Here is a 16,332-nt window from a genome sequence, read left to right on the forward strand (position 1 = left end):
GTGAAGTAAAACTTCAAGTGTTTCCGTGAGGAAAAGTTGTGAGAAATATCTCACAGAGCTCCTAAATGCGAGGCAAACTGCGGCGTGGAAAAAAAAGAGACTGAAGGGAGACCCCTGTGGACACAGGGATCATGGCATGCTGGTCAGCCAGTCAAAGTTTCTAGAAATTTTGACAAAAGTGTTCCGTACTAGAGCTCCACCTGATGACGTCACCCATATGTGAGGACTACCATCCTGCCTGTCCTGGGAGAAAAAAAATTATTTTAATTCGATTTTCTTTTCTGAGGGTGTTTATAACTACTTAGTAAGAAAACAGGTGAGAGAACCTATTTACTTCACTCCCTCGATTGTTGCTTTCTTTGTCATGTTTACTATATAGTTTTAAGGTTACACTGTCATTTTATTTGATATATACTCATTGGTGGTTACATGAATTTTATAGCTCACTCTGAACAACAAGAATAGGGCAAGAAATCCAATTTAAATAGTTTGCACCTTATATTTCTAACAGGCTGTCTAATATCCTGCTCAGATTCATATTCAGACTCTGTATCTTCCTCATTCTCTTTTACATTCTCGTTAACAGCATCTGTCATCATATCAGACGTCTGCTCATAGTAATGCACCAACTCCCGTAACTCATTTAATCTTTTCCGAACTTCTTTCAATTTCCTAAAAGGAAAACAAAACAAAAAGAAGATACCACAAGCAATGTCACCAGATAGCCTTAGGAAAAAGCTTCACTAAAGCAGCAATTCTCAGGTATAAAAGTAGAGTTGCATAATGATTTAAATAGGTCACCAAACCAAAGAATGTCAGATGAATATAAAAAAAAAAAGTGTAAAATTCCTTTTGGACAGGTCTATCATGTTATTTTTGGAACTGCTGGTATAATAAATTAGTTCAAAAGAATATCACAGATAAAAAAAAATTATATTAATTATCTTTACATAGTTGAGCAGAAAATGGCCCTTTTGTATTGCTGTGCTCATAAGTTTACATACCCCTGACAGAATTTCTAAGGTGTGGTAGCATTTTAATAAAACATGATTGATCAAACAAAATGTCTCATTTTAAAGGTGTTTCAAATTAAAACTATTATATAATCACAGAATGAGAAATTACTACTTACCTGATAATTTCCTTTTCTTTAGGACAGTCAAGACGAATCCAGAAAAAGTGGGGGTTTATGCTCCCTTAACAGCAGATGGAAACGAAGCAAACTGATGTCACAGTGTATAAACCCCTCTAGTGACATCAGTCTGCCAGTATTCTCTTCAAAAATAACTGTGCACAGACAAGCAAAAAAATTGATTAAAAACACATAACCATTTCAAAACTCAGGCAACACTGAGCTCAGATAAGAATGTTAGAACGCTGGTCTAGGGGCTGGATTAACATGTACAAGTAATCCCTGTCACCACAGAGGATTATAATACAATCATTTGGCAGCCAAGGGAGGGAAGAGCAAGTTTGCTTACCGTAAACAGTGTTTTCCGTGGATAGCAGGATGAAATAGCCATGATATCTGGTAACATCCCTCCAACCCTCTAGGTGGCGGAGCTCCAAAAAGCACACAGAGTTGAGCTCTGTGTCTGCCTATGCATATCACCATATGGCTCCCAGACTGCCTCAGTCTATTGTCCAAGCTTGCAATTGCACTGTCCAGAGACTGTCCAAGAAGGTGAGCAGGTTAGCATGGCTAATTCACCCTATCCACAAAAAACACCATTTACAGTAGGCAAACTTGCTCTTTTCCGCAGATAGGCAGGTTGAATTAGCCATTTCTGGGGAGTACCCAGCTGAAAGGTTGGGCACCCCTTAATTTTGGAGGAGACTGATAGTTCATTCCGATTCTTACAGGGGTGTGCTCAACCTGCCATCCCTTTGCAGACAGTCTCTTTTGTTGTACCAGCCTGCAGAATAGCTCGCCCCACCGCCGATTCTGCAGCTGCTTGATGGTTCAAGGCAGTAATGTCGTGAAGGTATGTAGTGACTACCATGTGGCGACTTTGATTATGTCCTGGACAGGCACTTCGCTTAAGTGTGCCATAAAGGCTGCCATTGCTCTGACCTGGTGCATCTTTGGTGCAGTAGACAAGGTTTCTGCTCTCTTGCTGTAACAGAACCCGATACATTGGGAAATCCATGATGATAGTGTTCTCTTAGTGAAAGGAAGTCCTGGAGCATTTGGGTTGAAAGAGAGGCTCTGGAGTTTGTGTACATTGTTTGTAGTACAGTAGGGCACATTTACAATTTAGCATGTGAAGCTGTTTTTCTGTTTCCGACTGGTGTGGCTTCGAGAAGAAAGTCGGCAGCGTGACTGTCTGGTTAAGGTGGAAAGCAGATACCACCTTGGGAAGGAATGATGGATGAGTCCTTAAAGGCACTTTGTCATGGTAAAACTCCAAGTATGGTGAATAATGGACTACTGCTTGTAGCTCACTGACTCTCCTTGCTAAGGTGAGCGGCAATAGAAAGAGGACCTCAAGAAGCGATACCTCATGTGACTACTGTCCATAGGTTCGAAGGGCAGTAGCATCAACTGCTCTAAGACCAGATTCAGTTCCCACGGCAGTGGCGGCATTTTACCGGCAGGCAAGGCTGGAGAATGCCCCTCAAACCTGGAGCCAAGTGGATGGCACGACACTGGAGAGCCATATTGAGCGAGGTGGTAAACTGCAATAGTGCTTACATGCACTCTGACAATGCTATTGCTAGTCCTGCTTGATATAAGGAATGGAGATAGTGTAGCAGGCGTTCGGGGGGGCATGAGAAAGGGTCAAGTCCTTGCTCCCCGCACCACCTTGAGTAAGTGGCCCACTTGGCTTGATAGCTCATCCTAATGAGTGCTTCCTAGAGGAGACTAGCACATCTTGAATCGGACGTAGTTAAGGTTCAAGTGTGTTAGCACTGTTCTCTCAATTTCTATGCTGGTCAATGGTGAGAGAGGCTGTAACCTCTCCTGACCTTCGGCGGTGGGATCAGACAGCGACCCCGGAATCAAATTCATCAGTTGGACTAAGGTGTTAGATGGACGTCTTTCTGCCCCTTGTTCATCCTCAGTACGGGGCAAGTGAGGGGAATGCTACCTGCATCTCACACTTGAGCGGCCTTTGCTCTGCTCAAGCAAGTATCAGGGATCCGATCAGTCATGCCTCCCCCAAGGATGTGGGAATAACTGCTAACTGGCAACAGCTGCCGAAGCCATTGACAAAGCTCATCCTTCTCGAACGAGTATGTGGTCATCACTGGGTATGCCCCCTGGAGCTTCCACCCGATGCTGATGGTTCTTGTCGACTACCACGAGCGGAGCAAGGCCGAGGCAAGTGGTTGTTTGATGGTAGATCCCTGGGGCAGCTTCAGTGTGGGCAGTGGTATGCAGCGCTGAAAGTAAAGTCTACTGGATTGGGAGTAACGGTATTGTCCACAGGTACATTGGATGTGGGCTCTCTGCCTCTGGGAGGTATAGCCTTCCTCCAGTTTCCTGGGATAGGGGCAACAGGGGACCAAAACCCTCGATCCCGCCAGAAGGCACATCGACGGCAGGTTGTGAGTCTTGCAGGGCATTTTGCGGATCTTTCTTGACTGGATCATGGGGTTCTTCCTGTGTTAATTCTAGGAGTCTGTTTCTGATTTTAGCATTAGGAGCAGCAAAACGGTTGCTCCTCAAACCATTATTGGGGTTTGGAGCCGATCGGGTCCTCTGAGGTCCGCTGCTGGCACAGATTGCATTGTCGGGCTCGATTTTGGGACTGCTGCCGCTGCGGTTCTCTAGATGGCTAATATGGTTGTGGGCGAAAAAGAGGGTAAGACCTGCCCCCGCAGGTTTGTGCTTGCATCCTCCAAGAAGTCGAACAGAATCTCCTTCTGAGCTGCTATTCTCCTGGGGACATCAATGACTGTACCACCACATTCTGTTCTTTTAATTGTGTCACCATCTCCTGCAGCTTATCCCTGAAAATGTTGTCAGGGAGACATGGAAGTTCACCAAGCTTCTCATGGACATCTTCCCTGATGGCACTCGCCCATAACCAGGCCAGACATCTGGCCGCAATGGCTCTCGCGGAAGTCCTTGCTGTGTCGTCAAATGCTTCATAAACTGTGTGGAGCAAATGATGCAGTCCCTCCTCAATCGCATGAGGTTGGAGCGGGGGACTGCTTTCCGGACCAGCGGCCATCACCACGGGTTTTAGTGAATGCAGGTACGCGTATAAGTACTGGGTGATGTAAAATTGATGCTGCTGGATCTTTCCATTCAACATTGTGGCCTGGAACTTGCAGTTGCCAAAGTTATCCATGTACATATTGTCTTTTCCTGGTAGAGCACTCGCATGCAGCCAGGGCTTCTTTGCTCTCTTCATAGCCAATTCTACGACAATACAGGCATGAGGAAGCTGCACCATGTTATAAAAGGGTGACTCACATTCTGAATTTGAGGTCTGTTTTGAACAAAGTTGACGCTCCTGAGAAGGGAAGCTGCCATGCCCTGGTCATCAATTAGTCTAGAAATGTGTGCAATGACAACGCGGTCGGTTCGCCTGCGACTCAAAATCTTAAGAAGCCCTAGAACCTCTGCTCTTGGGTCCGGCACCTTCTTGGTTTTAACATTAAGGGTGCTTCCCACTTTCTCCACGAACTTATAATAGGAGAGGTCTTCTGGTGGGGAAATGGGGTACACATCAGACCTCCCAGAGGAACAGCCTCTGCCCATCAAGGAATCCGGTGATGAGGCAGGCAAGTCATACGTAGACACTTCCTGTGGTTGGTCCCATGGAGGAGTCATGCCTAGCCAGTCAACGTCTTCCCTGCTTGGAGAAGGTGCTATGCGGGGAGTTTGTGCCTCCTGATCACGGAGTTGTTCCAGTGAGGATAGGAAATGCATCAGCACTTGTGACATCTGTATCATCGCCTGAATGGCCAAAGATCCCTGTGCCCCAGGGCGGGTTCTCTTGGGGCCCCTCTGGGAGGTACTGCCGCCAACAGTATATCTGAATCCGGGCCTCTTGGGCATACCAGTTCATGATATATGTGTGGGCCCCATTTGTTTCTTATTTCTAGGGGCTCCTGTAGGTGAGATCCTTGATGAAATGTCTGAGAAGACCCTGGACGATTGAGAGGACCCCGTCGACCCTTGAGCTGATGCTAAATCCATATCTGATAGCCCTCCCAGTCTGGAACAGGGGCTCCATGCAGATATGGCGGCTGGGTTGTAGGTGACAAACCCATATCCACCGCATGTGGGACCCGGTGAACTGCTGGCCTCCCTTGTTTCAGAGGATTTGCATGGTGTCCCTGATGAGGGCTACTGCGTCGGTGGGCAGATTCATCAAGCGATGCTCTTCGGCGCTTTGATTTTCCATCAAGGTGGCCATGCTTCGAGGCTCGTGCATCACTCTGGTGTCTTGCCTCGCATGAATGCGTTGACCGCAATTTGCCTGGGTTTATGGCATTGCTGTTCTTCTGATGCTCTATGTGTCGAGGCGGCTAGGGCATGCTTCTACACGTCCCTTTCATCACCTGAGGGTCCAACTGAACAGGTCCCTCTTCTCCTTCCCTCTCAGGGGTTTACTGCTGGGCCCTGGAGAGGACTGGGTGGATCCCTGGGCAGACTGTGCAGTCTGCGGCTCTGCTGCTGCCTCCCTTAAGCTTCGGAATCTTCGCTGCTCTCTGCCTGCATGCCCTTGGGGATAATCGGCCGCAGTCCCTGCAGTTGGCCTGGTCATGATCAGGCCCCCTGGCAGACATAGCAGAGTGTGCCCATCCGTTATAGACAATACTGCAGGATTTATATCTGGGAGGTCTTGGCATCTTCACTTTTACTTGTTTGAGCCCACGAGGAGTTAATCCAGCAGTTTTCAAACAATGAAGCAATGAAAGACACGGAGCACAGAAGATCAAGACTGAGGCAAGCTGGGAGCCATGTGGCAATATGACCAGGCAGGCAAACAGAGCTCAACTCTGTGTGCTTTTTGGAGCTCTGTCACCTAGAGGACCGGAAGGATGTTACCAGATATAATGGCTAATTCAACCTGCTTATCTGTGGAAAAATTTGAGTCATCTGACTGTCTTAAGAAAAGGAAATCATCCTGTAAGTCATTTCTCATTTCTTAGCATCCAGTCAGATGAATCCAGAATAAGTGGGATGTATCCAAGCTACTCCCTCATAGGGTGGAAGGCTGCCCGTGGTCCAGTCAAAACCGCACGCGCAAAGGCCGCGTCCTCCTAGAAAAACTGTGTAAGGACCACCTCGTCGCAGCTCGGCAAAAGTTGACAGGAGACAACAATAACTTCTGCCCACGACACTGCCTGAGCCCTAGTGGAAGGAGCCCTATCCTGCCTAGGTGAAGGTTTCCGGCATCCATGTATGAAGCAGTGATTATCTCCTTAATCCAGTAAGAACTATTGAAGCCCGCGAGGCTGGCTCTCCCTGTCTAGTATCACCGTGAAGGACAAACAGACGCTCCAACTTCTGCAAGGGTTCTGTTACCTTGAGATATGACAATATGTCTCCTGACATCCAAGGGTCGCAACAAACTATACTCTCTCTCTCTGGCTAAAGATGGCAGGGAAATGGACTGATTCAAGTGAAACTCAGTGACCACCTTTGTTAAAAAGGAGGTAGCAGTACACAGCTGTACTTGTCCCTGGAGAAATGGTTCCCCATAAGATAGGGCCTGCAGTTCAGAAACCCTACACACAGAACAAATTGCCACCAGAAATATAGTCTTCAAGGTCAACAACCGCAAGGAGAGAGAGAGAACACACAGCGGTCTAAACATAGGGTCTGCCAAGAAGTCCAATACAAATTAAGACTCCACTTTTCAACAAGCGAGTCCTTTAAAAGGCCATATCATAAGACAAAATAGAGTCGGATCATGGTGAAGAACAGGTCCCTGCTGCAACAGGTTCCTGTGCACTGGAAGTCGAAGAGTCGAATCCACCAGGAGCCTCCACAGATCTTCGTATCATGGCCTCCTGGGCCAATCTGGAATGACCCAGGGCACCATCCCTCTGTGGTGTTCGATCCCCCAAATCAGTCTATCCAACATAGGCCATGGAGGAAAGGCATACAGCAGCTTGTCTTCCGGCCACTCCTGCACTATGGAATCGATCCCCAAGGACGTCTGATTTCTTCTATGACTGAAGAAGCGTGGAACCTTCGCAATGTACAAGTATGCCAACAGGTCTAAGAACGGAAGACCCCAGCAATCCCGAATCAGTTGAAGCACCTCGTTTCTCAGTGCCCACTCTCCTAGATCCAGACTCTCCCTGCTAAGAAAGTCTGCTCTCACATTGTCTTTGCCTGCGATGTGTGAGGCCGAGATCATCTGGAGATGCACTTCTGCCCATTCCATAAGTTGATCTATTTCCTGTGACATTTATTGATTCTTAGTACCTCCCTGTCGACTGATGAAAGCCACTGTCATAGCATGGTCTGACATTATGCAGTCCGAATAACCCTGCAGTCTGTCGCTGAACTGTAAACACGCCAACCGGACTGCTCTGACTTCCAGTCAATTGAAGTTCCAAAGAGACTCCTCTGCATTCCAGCGACTTGTGCTGTCAGCTCCTGACAGTGAGTTCACCAACCAAGGAGACTCGCATCAATCATTAGCACTAGCCAGTCCGGAGGGATTAGGGAAATTCCCTTCCGTAGATGTTCTGCCTGCAGGCACCACTGCAGTTGGAAGGACACCTCCATCGGCAGGTGAAGCAGACTTGAATAATCTTGAGACTGTGGGTTCCACCAAAACAGCAGGAAGCGCTGAAGAGGATGCATATGTGCCCATGCCCATGGTACCACTTCCAGGGTCACCGCCATTGGGTCAAGTACCTGCAGAAAAGGCCATACGATTGGGCGCAGAGTGCTCATCAGCAGACGAAGCTGTGCTAGTAATTCTGAATTCAAGCTTCCAGCAGGAACACCTTGCCCTGCTTCGTGTTGAAACAAACCCCAATGTAGTCCAGCATCTGAGTTGGCTGAAGACTGCTTTTGGCCAGGCTCACCACCCAGCCGAGTTCCTGCAACAGGAAATTCACCTCTTGAGTCACCAGGCAACTCGGATCAGCCAGTCATCCAAATATGGGTGTACTAGGATTCCACCCTTCCTCAATTCTGCTGCAACTACCACCATTACCTTGGAGAAGGTTCTTGGAGCAGTGACCAAACCAGAGGGTAGCACCTGAAGCTGAAAATGGCGCCCCAGAACTGCAAACCACAGAAAGCATTGATGTTCGGGCTGAATGAGAATATGAAGGTACACTTCTGATCTGGGAGATCAGAGCTGGCAATTTATCTCTATGAAAGAACTGTAACATAGTTCTATATGGTTCTAAACCTGGAAGGATTTCACCATCCTTCAGAGAATCAGGATCGGTGTCATCATCCAGATCTCTGTCACCAGGACCCATCGCCACTCTAGGACTACTCTGGCATTTAAGAGAAGCTCCAGGCAAGGTTCCACCTTCTTTCACTCTAGGTGCAGTGGATCGCGTTGAGAATTGCACCTGAATAAAGATTGCAACCCTACCCCAGCTCGACTGCACCGGTTCTCCCCTTCTGTGTCGGATACCTGTTGGAGAGAGTGTGGGCAAAGGGGAACCTTTAAGCATGTTTGGTGGGACTGCCCTCTCATCATCCCCTTGTGGGAAATGGTTTTTGCATGGTTGTCTAAGGTCCTGGGAGTTACATTGTTGGTCAATATAGAAACAGCTCTGTTAAATATTTTTCCTGATAGTGTTGGTAAACCGATGCAAAGATTTTGTATGCAAATGTTTATTGCCACGCGAAGTCAGATCGCCCTGCACTGGAAGTCTACGCGGACCCCGAAGCTCCAAGACATTGTGGACTTATTGCATCATTATCAACAGATGGCTTCCTTGACTGCCATTAAACATAACAAACTGGCATTTTATTTTAAGACTTGGAAACCTTTTATAGACTATGAATCCCGATGATGTTTCCTCTGGCATTGCGGCTTTCTGCTTGGGGAGAGGAGGTTGGAGGAGATATGCCCAATGGCAGGTCTTGTGCTAGATGTCGGTCCTAGGATCGCCTGGCCACTGTGTCACACTGGTGGAATTTCGTAAGGGACCTTGACCCTGTGTCTGTGATTCTCATTTTCATTGTTTTCCCCATGCATGTTTGTTTATTTCTTTTGTTCATTTTGTTTCTACTGCTTCTGGTGATCGGTATGTGTTCAGTGGATCTTCAATCCCCAGGGAAGGGGGGAGGGTGGGAGTAGGGAGGGGGAATGGGGAGGGGTTTTTTGTATATTCTGACCATGGTTGCAGATGTCTTGTGATAGCCTATATGTTATGGTTTTTGTATAACATGGTTGATGAAAACTAATAAAAAATTCAAATTCAAAAAAAAAGATTGCAACCCCTGTAAAAAAAAAAATTCCACCCAGGAAAAAATGGAAGATTCAAACCAGGAGGCACCTGGGACATACTCACAGAACTACCATTCCCTTCTGAGGAATCAGTTAAGGGAGTTCCAAAATCAGGTGCCCCACCAAAGCAGTATTTACCCAGACCAACATCTGGCTGGGAAGAACCAGGCTTCATGAAATCAGAGGAGGATAAATCTCCCTGAGCCTACAAACAGCGCTGGCACAAATTAGCGGACACACCTTGCTGAGATGCCCTAATATGAAAGGCTTAGCCTTTTTAGGTACAGGCGCTATTTCGGCGTTAAGCAGCGGCTGGAGGCTTGTGTCCAGCTTTTTTTTTTTTTTTTAAGACATCCATAAATTCTAGGTGCACAAGAAGCACTAGCTTAGATGCACAAGGCCCGAATAAGCGTCCATAAAAAATGGACACAGCTGGATGCACACACCAAACCGATAATCCTGTAGAGGGCAGCCTAAGAACTGTGCAAAAAACCACTGAAGTGCACAACCAAGAAGCCTTAGAACAGGGCCTAGCCAATCAAAGTTGCTCAACTTGCCAGACTATCCACATCCCTCGACCTCCCCCAGAGATGGATGAATGTTGGAACAGCACGCCAAAAATGGAAACCAGGAAGAAGGAAGCCATAACTCTCCTTCAATGTTTGTTTGTTTTGTTTTTTTTACGGAGCTCAGTCTTACCTGGCTGAGTATAGAGACATTCTCCGGCTGTGGGGGGGGGGGGGGGGCCCTAGGGCATCTGCCATCACCGCTGCGCTCGGCTTCCTGCACCCACTGCCTTTCAGCTGCACAAGCAGCGAAGTCCACGTAGGCAGAATGAATGGCAGGATGAACATAGCATCTTACCAGAAAATATTTGAGGAGTATTTGCATTTATCAGCCAGGAAGCTGACTTTCGAACAGGACAATGATCCAAAACAAAAGATCAAGTTGACCCTTCAGTGGCTGCAGCATAAGAAAGTGAAGGTTCTGGAGAGGCCATCAGCCTCCTGACCTCACATCATTGAGCCACTATGGGGAGAACTCAAACATGCAGTTCATGCTAGACAACCAAAGAATTTACAGGATCTGGAGGCTTTTTGCCAAGAGGAATGGGCAGCTTTACCACATGAGAAAGCAAAGGGTCTTATTCGCAACTATCGCAAAAGACTGCAAGCCATCATTGATGCAAAAGGGAGCAATAAGAAAATTATTCCTCACCTGCTAATTTTCGTTCCTGTAGTACCAAGGATCAGTCCAGACGGTGGGTTATGTCCCCCGTCCAGCAGATGGAGTCAGACAAGAACTTCTGAGGGCGCTGCCATATAAGACAGCATACCAAACGTCCCTCTTCAGTAAATAGACTATCAAAGCCATACCAAAAGAGGAAAACATGAGGAATCAAGCGAAAAACATGTGACAATAACCATGAACTAGAATAGAACCAAAGGCAACTTGCCAAGAGAACTAGAAACTGCAGACACAGAAAAGATAAATGACAGTACATCGAGCAGGAGCAACCCCCAATGTAAATACCAACAAAATAGAGGGGAGGGCGTCTGGACTGATCCTTGGTACTATAGGAACGAAAATTAGTAGGTAAGGAATAATTTTCTTTTCCCTGTACGTACCAGGATCAGTCCAGATGGTGGGATGTACCAAAGCTTCCCTACTGAGGGTGGGCCTTAGATAGCCCTGCTCGAATGACATTTTGGCCAAAAGACCCGAAAGTCAGAGACTGTACGTCCAAGCGATAGTAACGTGCAAAAGTATGTAGCGACTTCCAGGTGGCCGCTCTACATATCTCCTGAGTGAAAACAGAGTGATTCTCCGCCCAGGAGGTTGCTTGAGAACGAAGAGAGTGGGCTTTGATGCCCACTGGCGGTGTCTTTCCTGTGCCAATGTATGCCGCCTCAATTGCCGCCTTCAACCAGCGGGCAATCGTCTTGGAAGCCTTGGACCCCTTCTTGGGCCCCGACCAGAGCACAAACAGATGGTCCGAGAAACGAAAGTCATTGGTAACCTCCAAGTACTTCATCAGACAACGCTTGGCATCTAGCTTGCGTAACTCCGAAGGGTCACTCGCGACAAAGGAAGGAAGCTCTACCGACTGATTCAGATGGAACACGGAGACCACCTTGGGAAGGAACGAGGGAACCGTGCGCAAGGTAACCCCCCGAGTCCATGAACCGCAGATAAGGTTTCCTGCAGGAGAATGCCTGGAGCTCGGAAACACGCCGGGCTGAACTAATGGCCACCAGAAACACTGTCTTGAGAGTCAGATCTTTGAGCAAAGCAGTACGTATTGGTTCGAAAGGTGGTCCCCCCAGGATCCGAAGGACCAAGTTGAGCCTCCAGGGCGGACAAGGCGCTTGAAGTGGTGGTTTCAAATGCTTTACTCCCCTGAGGAAACTGATGACGTCCGAGTGGGAAGAAAGCGGAATTTTCTCCTCTCGATGGAGCAGAGCCCCTAGCGCCGCTACCTGTAACCTGAGAGAGTTATAGGCTAGGCCCTTCTCTAGGCTCGCCTGTAGAAATGAGAGTATCTGAGATACGGAAGCATGTCCGGCTAGTGTTGCATGTGCCGAACACCAGGACTCGAAGACCTTCCAGACCCGAACGTAGGCAACTGAAGTACAGGTCTTGCGTGCCCGAATGAGGGTAGAGATCACCGCCTCCGGATAACCACGGCACCTCAGTTTGTGCCTCTCAAAAGCCAAGCCGCAAGACAGAAGCGATCTGCCTGGTCGAAAAATATTGGGCCCTGTCGAAGCAAGTGGGGTAGGTGACCGAGGCTTAGGGGGTCCATCCACCGCTAGATTGAGTAGATCCACGAACCATGGTCTTTGGGGCCACTCCAGCGCCACCAGAATGACGGTGCCCTGATAATGCTTGATTCTTCGTAGAACCTTTCCCACCAGTGGCCATGGTAGAAATGTGTAAATTAGAATCTGGTGGGGCCACGGCCGCACTAGGGCATCTAAGCCCTCCGCGCCCCTTTCCCTTCTGCAGCTGAAGAATCGAGGGGCCTTTGCGTTGTGAGCTGTCGCCATGAGGTCTAAGTGAGGAGTCCCCCAATGTTGAATCAGGAGGCGCATCGCTTCTTTGGAGAGTTCCCACTCTCCCGGGTCTAGATGTTGCCGGCTTAAGAAGTCCGCTTGAATGTTGTCCGCTTCTGCGATATGCGATGCCGCCACACGAGCTAGATGGAGTTCCGACCACTGCATGAGCTTGTCCGTCTCCAGCGAGACGTGCCGACTTCTTGTACCCCCCTGGCGATTTATGTATGCCACCGTGGTCGCGTTGTCCGAGAGTACCCTGACCGACCAATGGCGAACCAGAGGGAGGAAAGCCTTCAGTGCTAGATGGACCGCTCTGATCTCCAGGCGGTTGATCAGCCACTGCGCTTGAGATTTCGTCCACTGCCCCTGCAAGGACCTCGTCTGGCATACTGCACCCCATCCGGAGAGGTTGGCATCAGTGGTGACTATTATCCAGTCCGGAACGTCCAAAGGCATAACCTGGGCCAAGTGGGAAGGGTCCAACCACCAAAGAAAGCTGGTCTCTGCCAAACGCGGTAGCAGGAGGATGGCCTGGAAGTCTCGCGACACTGGTTTCCAGCGGGATAGCAATGCTCTCTGGAGTAGCCGCACGTGCACAAAAGCCCATGGTACGAGATCGATAGTGGACGCCATGGAGCCCAGGACTTGGAGATAATCCCAGGCTGTTGGCAAGGGGAGGCCAGAGAAGTTCAGGATTTGGTCCCGTAACGCCTGGGCCCGGTCCAGCCGCAGGAAGACTTTGCCTTCTGCCGTGTCGAAACGCGCCCCCAAGAAATCCAACAACTGGGATGGAGTAAGCTTGCTCTTGGTATAGTTGACAACCCAGCCAAGTGACTGGAGTAGCCGCACCACTCTGTCGACTGTCTGGTAGCCTTGTCTCAAGGATTTCGCTCGAATGAGTCAGTCGTCCAGGTAGGGATGGACCAAAATTCCCTCCCGATGGAGGGCAGCCGCCACAACCACCAAGACCTTTGTGAAAACTCGTGGGGCGGTTGCCAGGCCGATGGGGAGGGCATGGAACTGAAAGTGCTGTCCCAAGATTTTGAACCAGAGAAATCGTTGATGGGCCTTGAAGATAGGGATTTGAAGGTATGCCTCTGTGAGATCCAGGGAAGCCAGGAACTCTCCTCGGTGAACAGCCACGATGACCGAACGCAGGGTCTCCATCAGGAAGCGTGGGACCTTGAGAGCCTGGTTGACTGATTTGAGGTCCAGAATTGGCCAGAAGGTGCCGTCCTTCTTGGGTACCACGAAGTAGATGGAATAGTTGCCCCGGCGCGAGGAGACGGTCTAGAGTCTGGCGAACAATGACCTGTTTTTGTGGGGAGACACAGGGGGAGAAGAGAAACCTGTCTCTTGGAACCCGAGCAAAATCCAATGCATAGCCGTGCTTTAGAACATCTAGGACCCAGCGATCCGATGTGATCGGACCCACTCCTCGTAGAAGAGGGCGATCCGGCCCCCGATCCTGGGAATCGGAGAGTGGATCGGTCTGGCATCATTGGGGAGGCTTAGAGAACATCCCCTGGGGGATCCCTTCCTTGGCAGATCTGCGGCCACAAAATGGCCGAGTCCAGGAATGCGAGCGGGACGAGGGAGGCCATGGTGTCTGTTGCCTTGTAGACCGAAAACAACATTGATTGCGAAAAGGACTTCTGGATGAATTGATCTGGTAGAACGTGGGCGGTCCTCCGGTAGCCTGTGGACCGCATTTTCCCCGAGCAACTTAATGATCTGGTCCAGATCCTCACCAAATAGGAATTTGCCCTTGACTGGAAGGGATCCCAGACAAGTCTTGGAGGAGGAGTCCGCCGACCAGTTACAGAGCCAGAGCAGTTGCCAAGCCGACACCGCCGCCACCATTGACCTGGCTAGAACTCTCAGGAGATCATACAGGGCATCCGCCCTGTATGCAATGACGGCCTCCAATCGGTCTGCCTGACGAGTCTCCATGGGGGGGCAGGTCCTGAGAGGTAAGAAGTTGTTGCACTCAGCGGAGACCCGCATGCTGTGCTAGCGAACTACAGATGACGGCCTGAACGCCTAGCGCCGAGACTTCAAAAACCCGCTTGAGGTACACCTCCAATTTTCTGTCCTGAAGATCCCGTAGCGCCATGCCTCCTGTAACTGGTATGGAGGTGCGTTTGGTGACTGAGACAGGGGAATCGACTGTCGGCACCCGTAGTATCTCCAAGAAATCATCAGGCAGCGGATACAGCTTCTCCATCTCCATGGCTCTAGTGACCTTAAGGGTTGCCTCTGGTGAATCCCATTCCCTGGATAACAACTGGAGAAAGGTTGGATGGGTGGGAAAGGCCTTCGCCGGCGGACAGAGTCCAGCCAGCAAGGGATCCCCCCTTCTTCGCCAGGGGTGCAGGCTCCTGGGGATCTGGAGGCAGATCGATATCAAGTTCCTGCAAAATATGAGGAATCAGGTGCTCCAGCTCCTCCCGTTGAAAAATGTGGAGGACCCTGGGGTCATCCCCTTCCATCTGAGCCGCCAGGAGGGGATCATCTGTGGGCGAGTCTGGCCTCTGGTCCCCGACGTCCCCGGGGGGATCCACAATGTGCCGGCCTGGTAGAACGGGAGCTGCGCCCCCTGCCCCAATGGTTCCCCCGGGAAGTGGATCTGCTCTGGAAAGCTTGGGGGGGGGAGGGCCCGGGAGAGAGATCCGGAGGGTTGGACATCCTGGCCAGGTATGCATTATGCATTAGTAAAATAAAGTCCGGTAAACGATTGGGGCCCTGGAGGGGCCCAGGATGAAGCGTCCCCTGGTAGGGGCCCCTCCTCCAGGGGCTGCACAGGGACCAGGGGCGGCAGAAGAACTGAAAAAGGTGCCTCCGGTTCGTCCTCAGAGGATCTGGAATCAATAGCATGCAGTAACAAAATGGCCGCCGTTCCCGCGTTTCGCAGGATTGGGGCCTGTCGCTGTCCCTCAACCCGGCCCTGACCGCAAGACGCTGGAGCGGTCATCCCCTGAGAGCTGCCCTCCCCGCCGGGGAGACAGGCAGTACAAACGCCGTCCCGGGATAGCCGGGATCCGGGCCGCCCACATGCGGTACAAGCCGCTGCTCTCGGCATGCCGCTGGGAGGGGGCGGGGGGAGGGAGGGAGGGACAGCGCGGGAAAACTGAGTCCTGCTGCACCGAGGTGCTCTGAAAAGCGGAGAGGCCGCCGCTATCACCCCACCGACCCGATTCTAAAAAGCCCCACCGGGGAATGTGACCTCTCGGCTGGCAGCGGCCCCAGGGAATGAGGTCGGATCGAGTGCAAGGGAGGTGGGGGGAGAGGATGGAGCCCTCCAACGTGCACCCCCCCCCCCCCCCCCCACGGCCCGGCGCGATGAAAACCAGCCAAGAGCCCTGCAAAATAAAGCAAAGAACCCCCTTACCCCGATCCTCTACCAGAGGCAGAAAGAGAGAGAGGAAGAAACAAAGAAAGCAGCAAGCTCTGCTGGCAAGGCTCTGTAGAGAGCTAGGCTGTAGGCTCTCCCTCGTAAGGTAATAAGACCACTGTCTTTTTCTTTTTTTTTTTAAATTTGATTCCTCCCTACAACAATAGCAAAGGAAGAAAGAAGAGACTGAAAGAAATTTTACGCTAAGATCAGTGTACTGGGGAACCACTGTTCCCCTGCTCCTATCTGCTGGAGTCAGAAAGATACTGAAGAGGGACGTTTGGTATGCTGTCTTATATGGCAGCGCCCTCAGAAGTTCTTGTCTGACTCCTTCTGCTGGACGGAGGACATAACCCACCGTCTGGACTGATCCGGGTACGTACAGGGAAACACGATATTAAGATCAAAGAGTATGCAACCTTTTGAACAGGACTATTTTATTTCTTCATTGATTGATATGGATTGTTTAATGATTGTGCTC

General features: G+C 49.9%; 1 protein-coding gene across 1 annotated transcript in view; it reads right to left on the reverse strand.

Moving 5' to 3' along the window:
* PCM1 (pericentriolar material 1) overlaps positions 1–16,332 on the reverse strand; it is a 1,078,029-nt gene that overhangs the window by 819,684 nt on the left and 242,013 nt on the right. Inside the window, 1 exon segment of the mRNA XM_029604912.1 lies at positions 496–672. Coding sequence (XP_029460772.1) covers positions 496–672 — 177 coding nt within the window.

Source organism: Rhinatrema bivittatum, chromosome 1 (assembly GCF_901001135.1).
Source record: "Rhinatrema bivittatum chromosome 1, aRhiBiv1.1, whole genome shotgun sequence".
NCBI lineage: Eukaryota > Metazoa > Chordata > Amphibia > Gymnophiona > Rhinatrematidae > Rhinatrema > Rhinatrema bivittatum.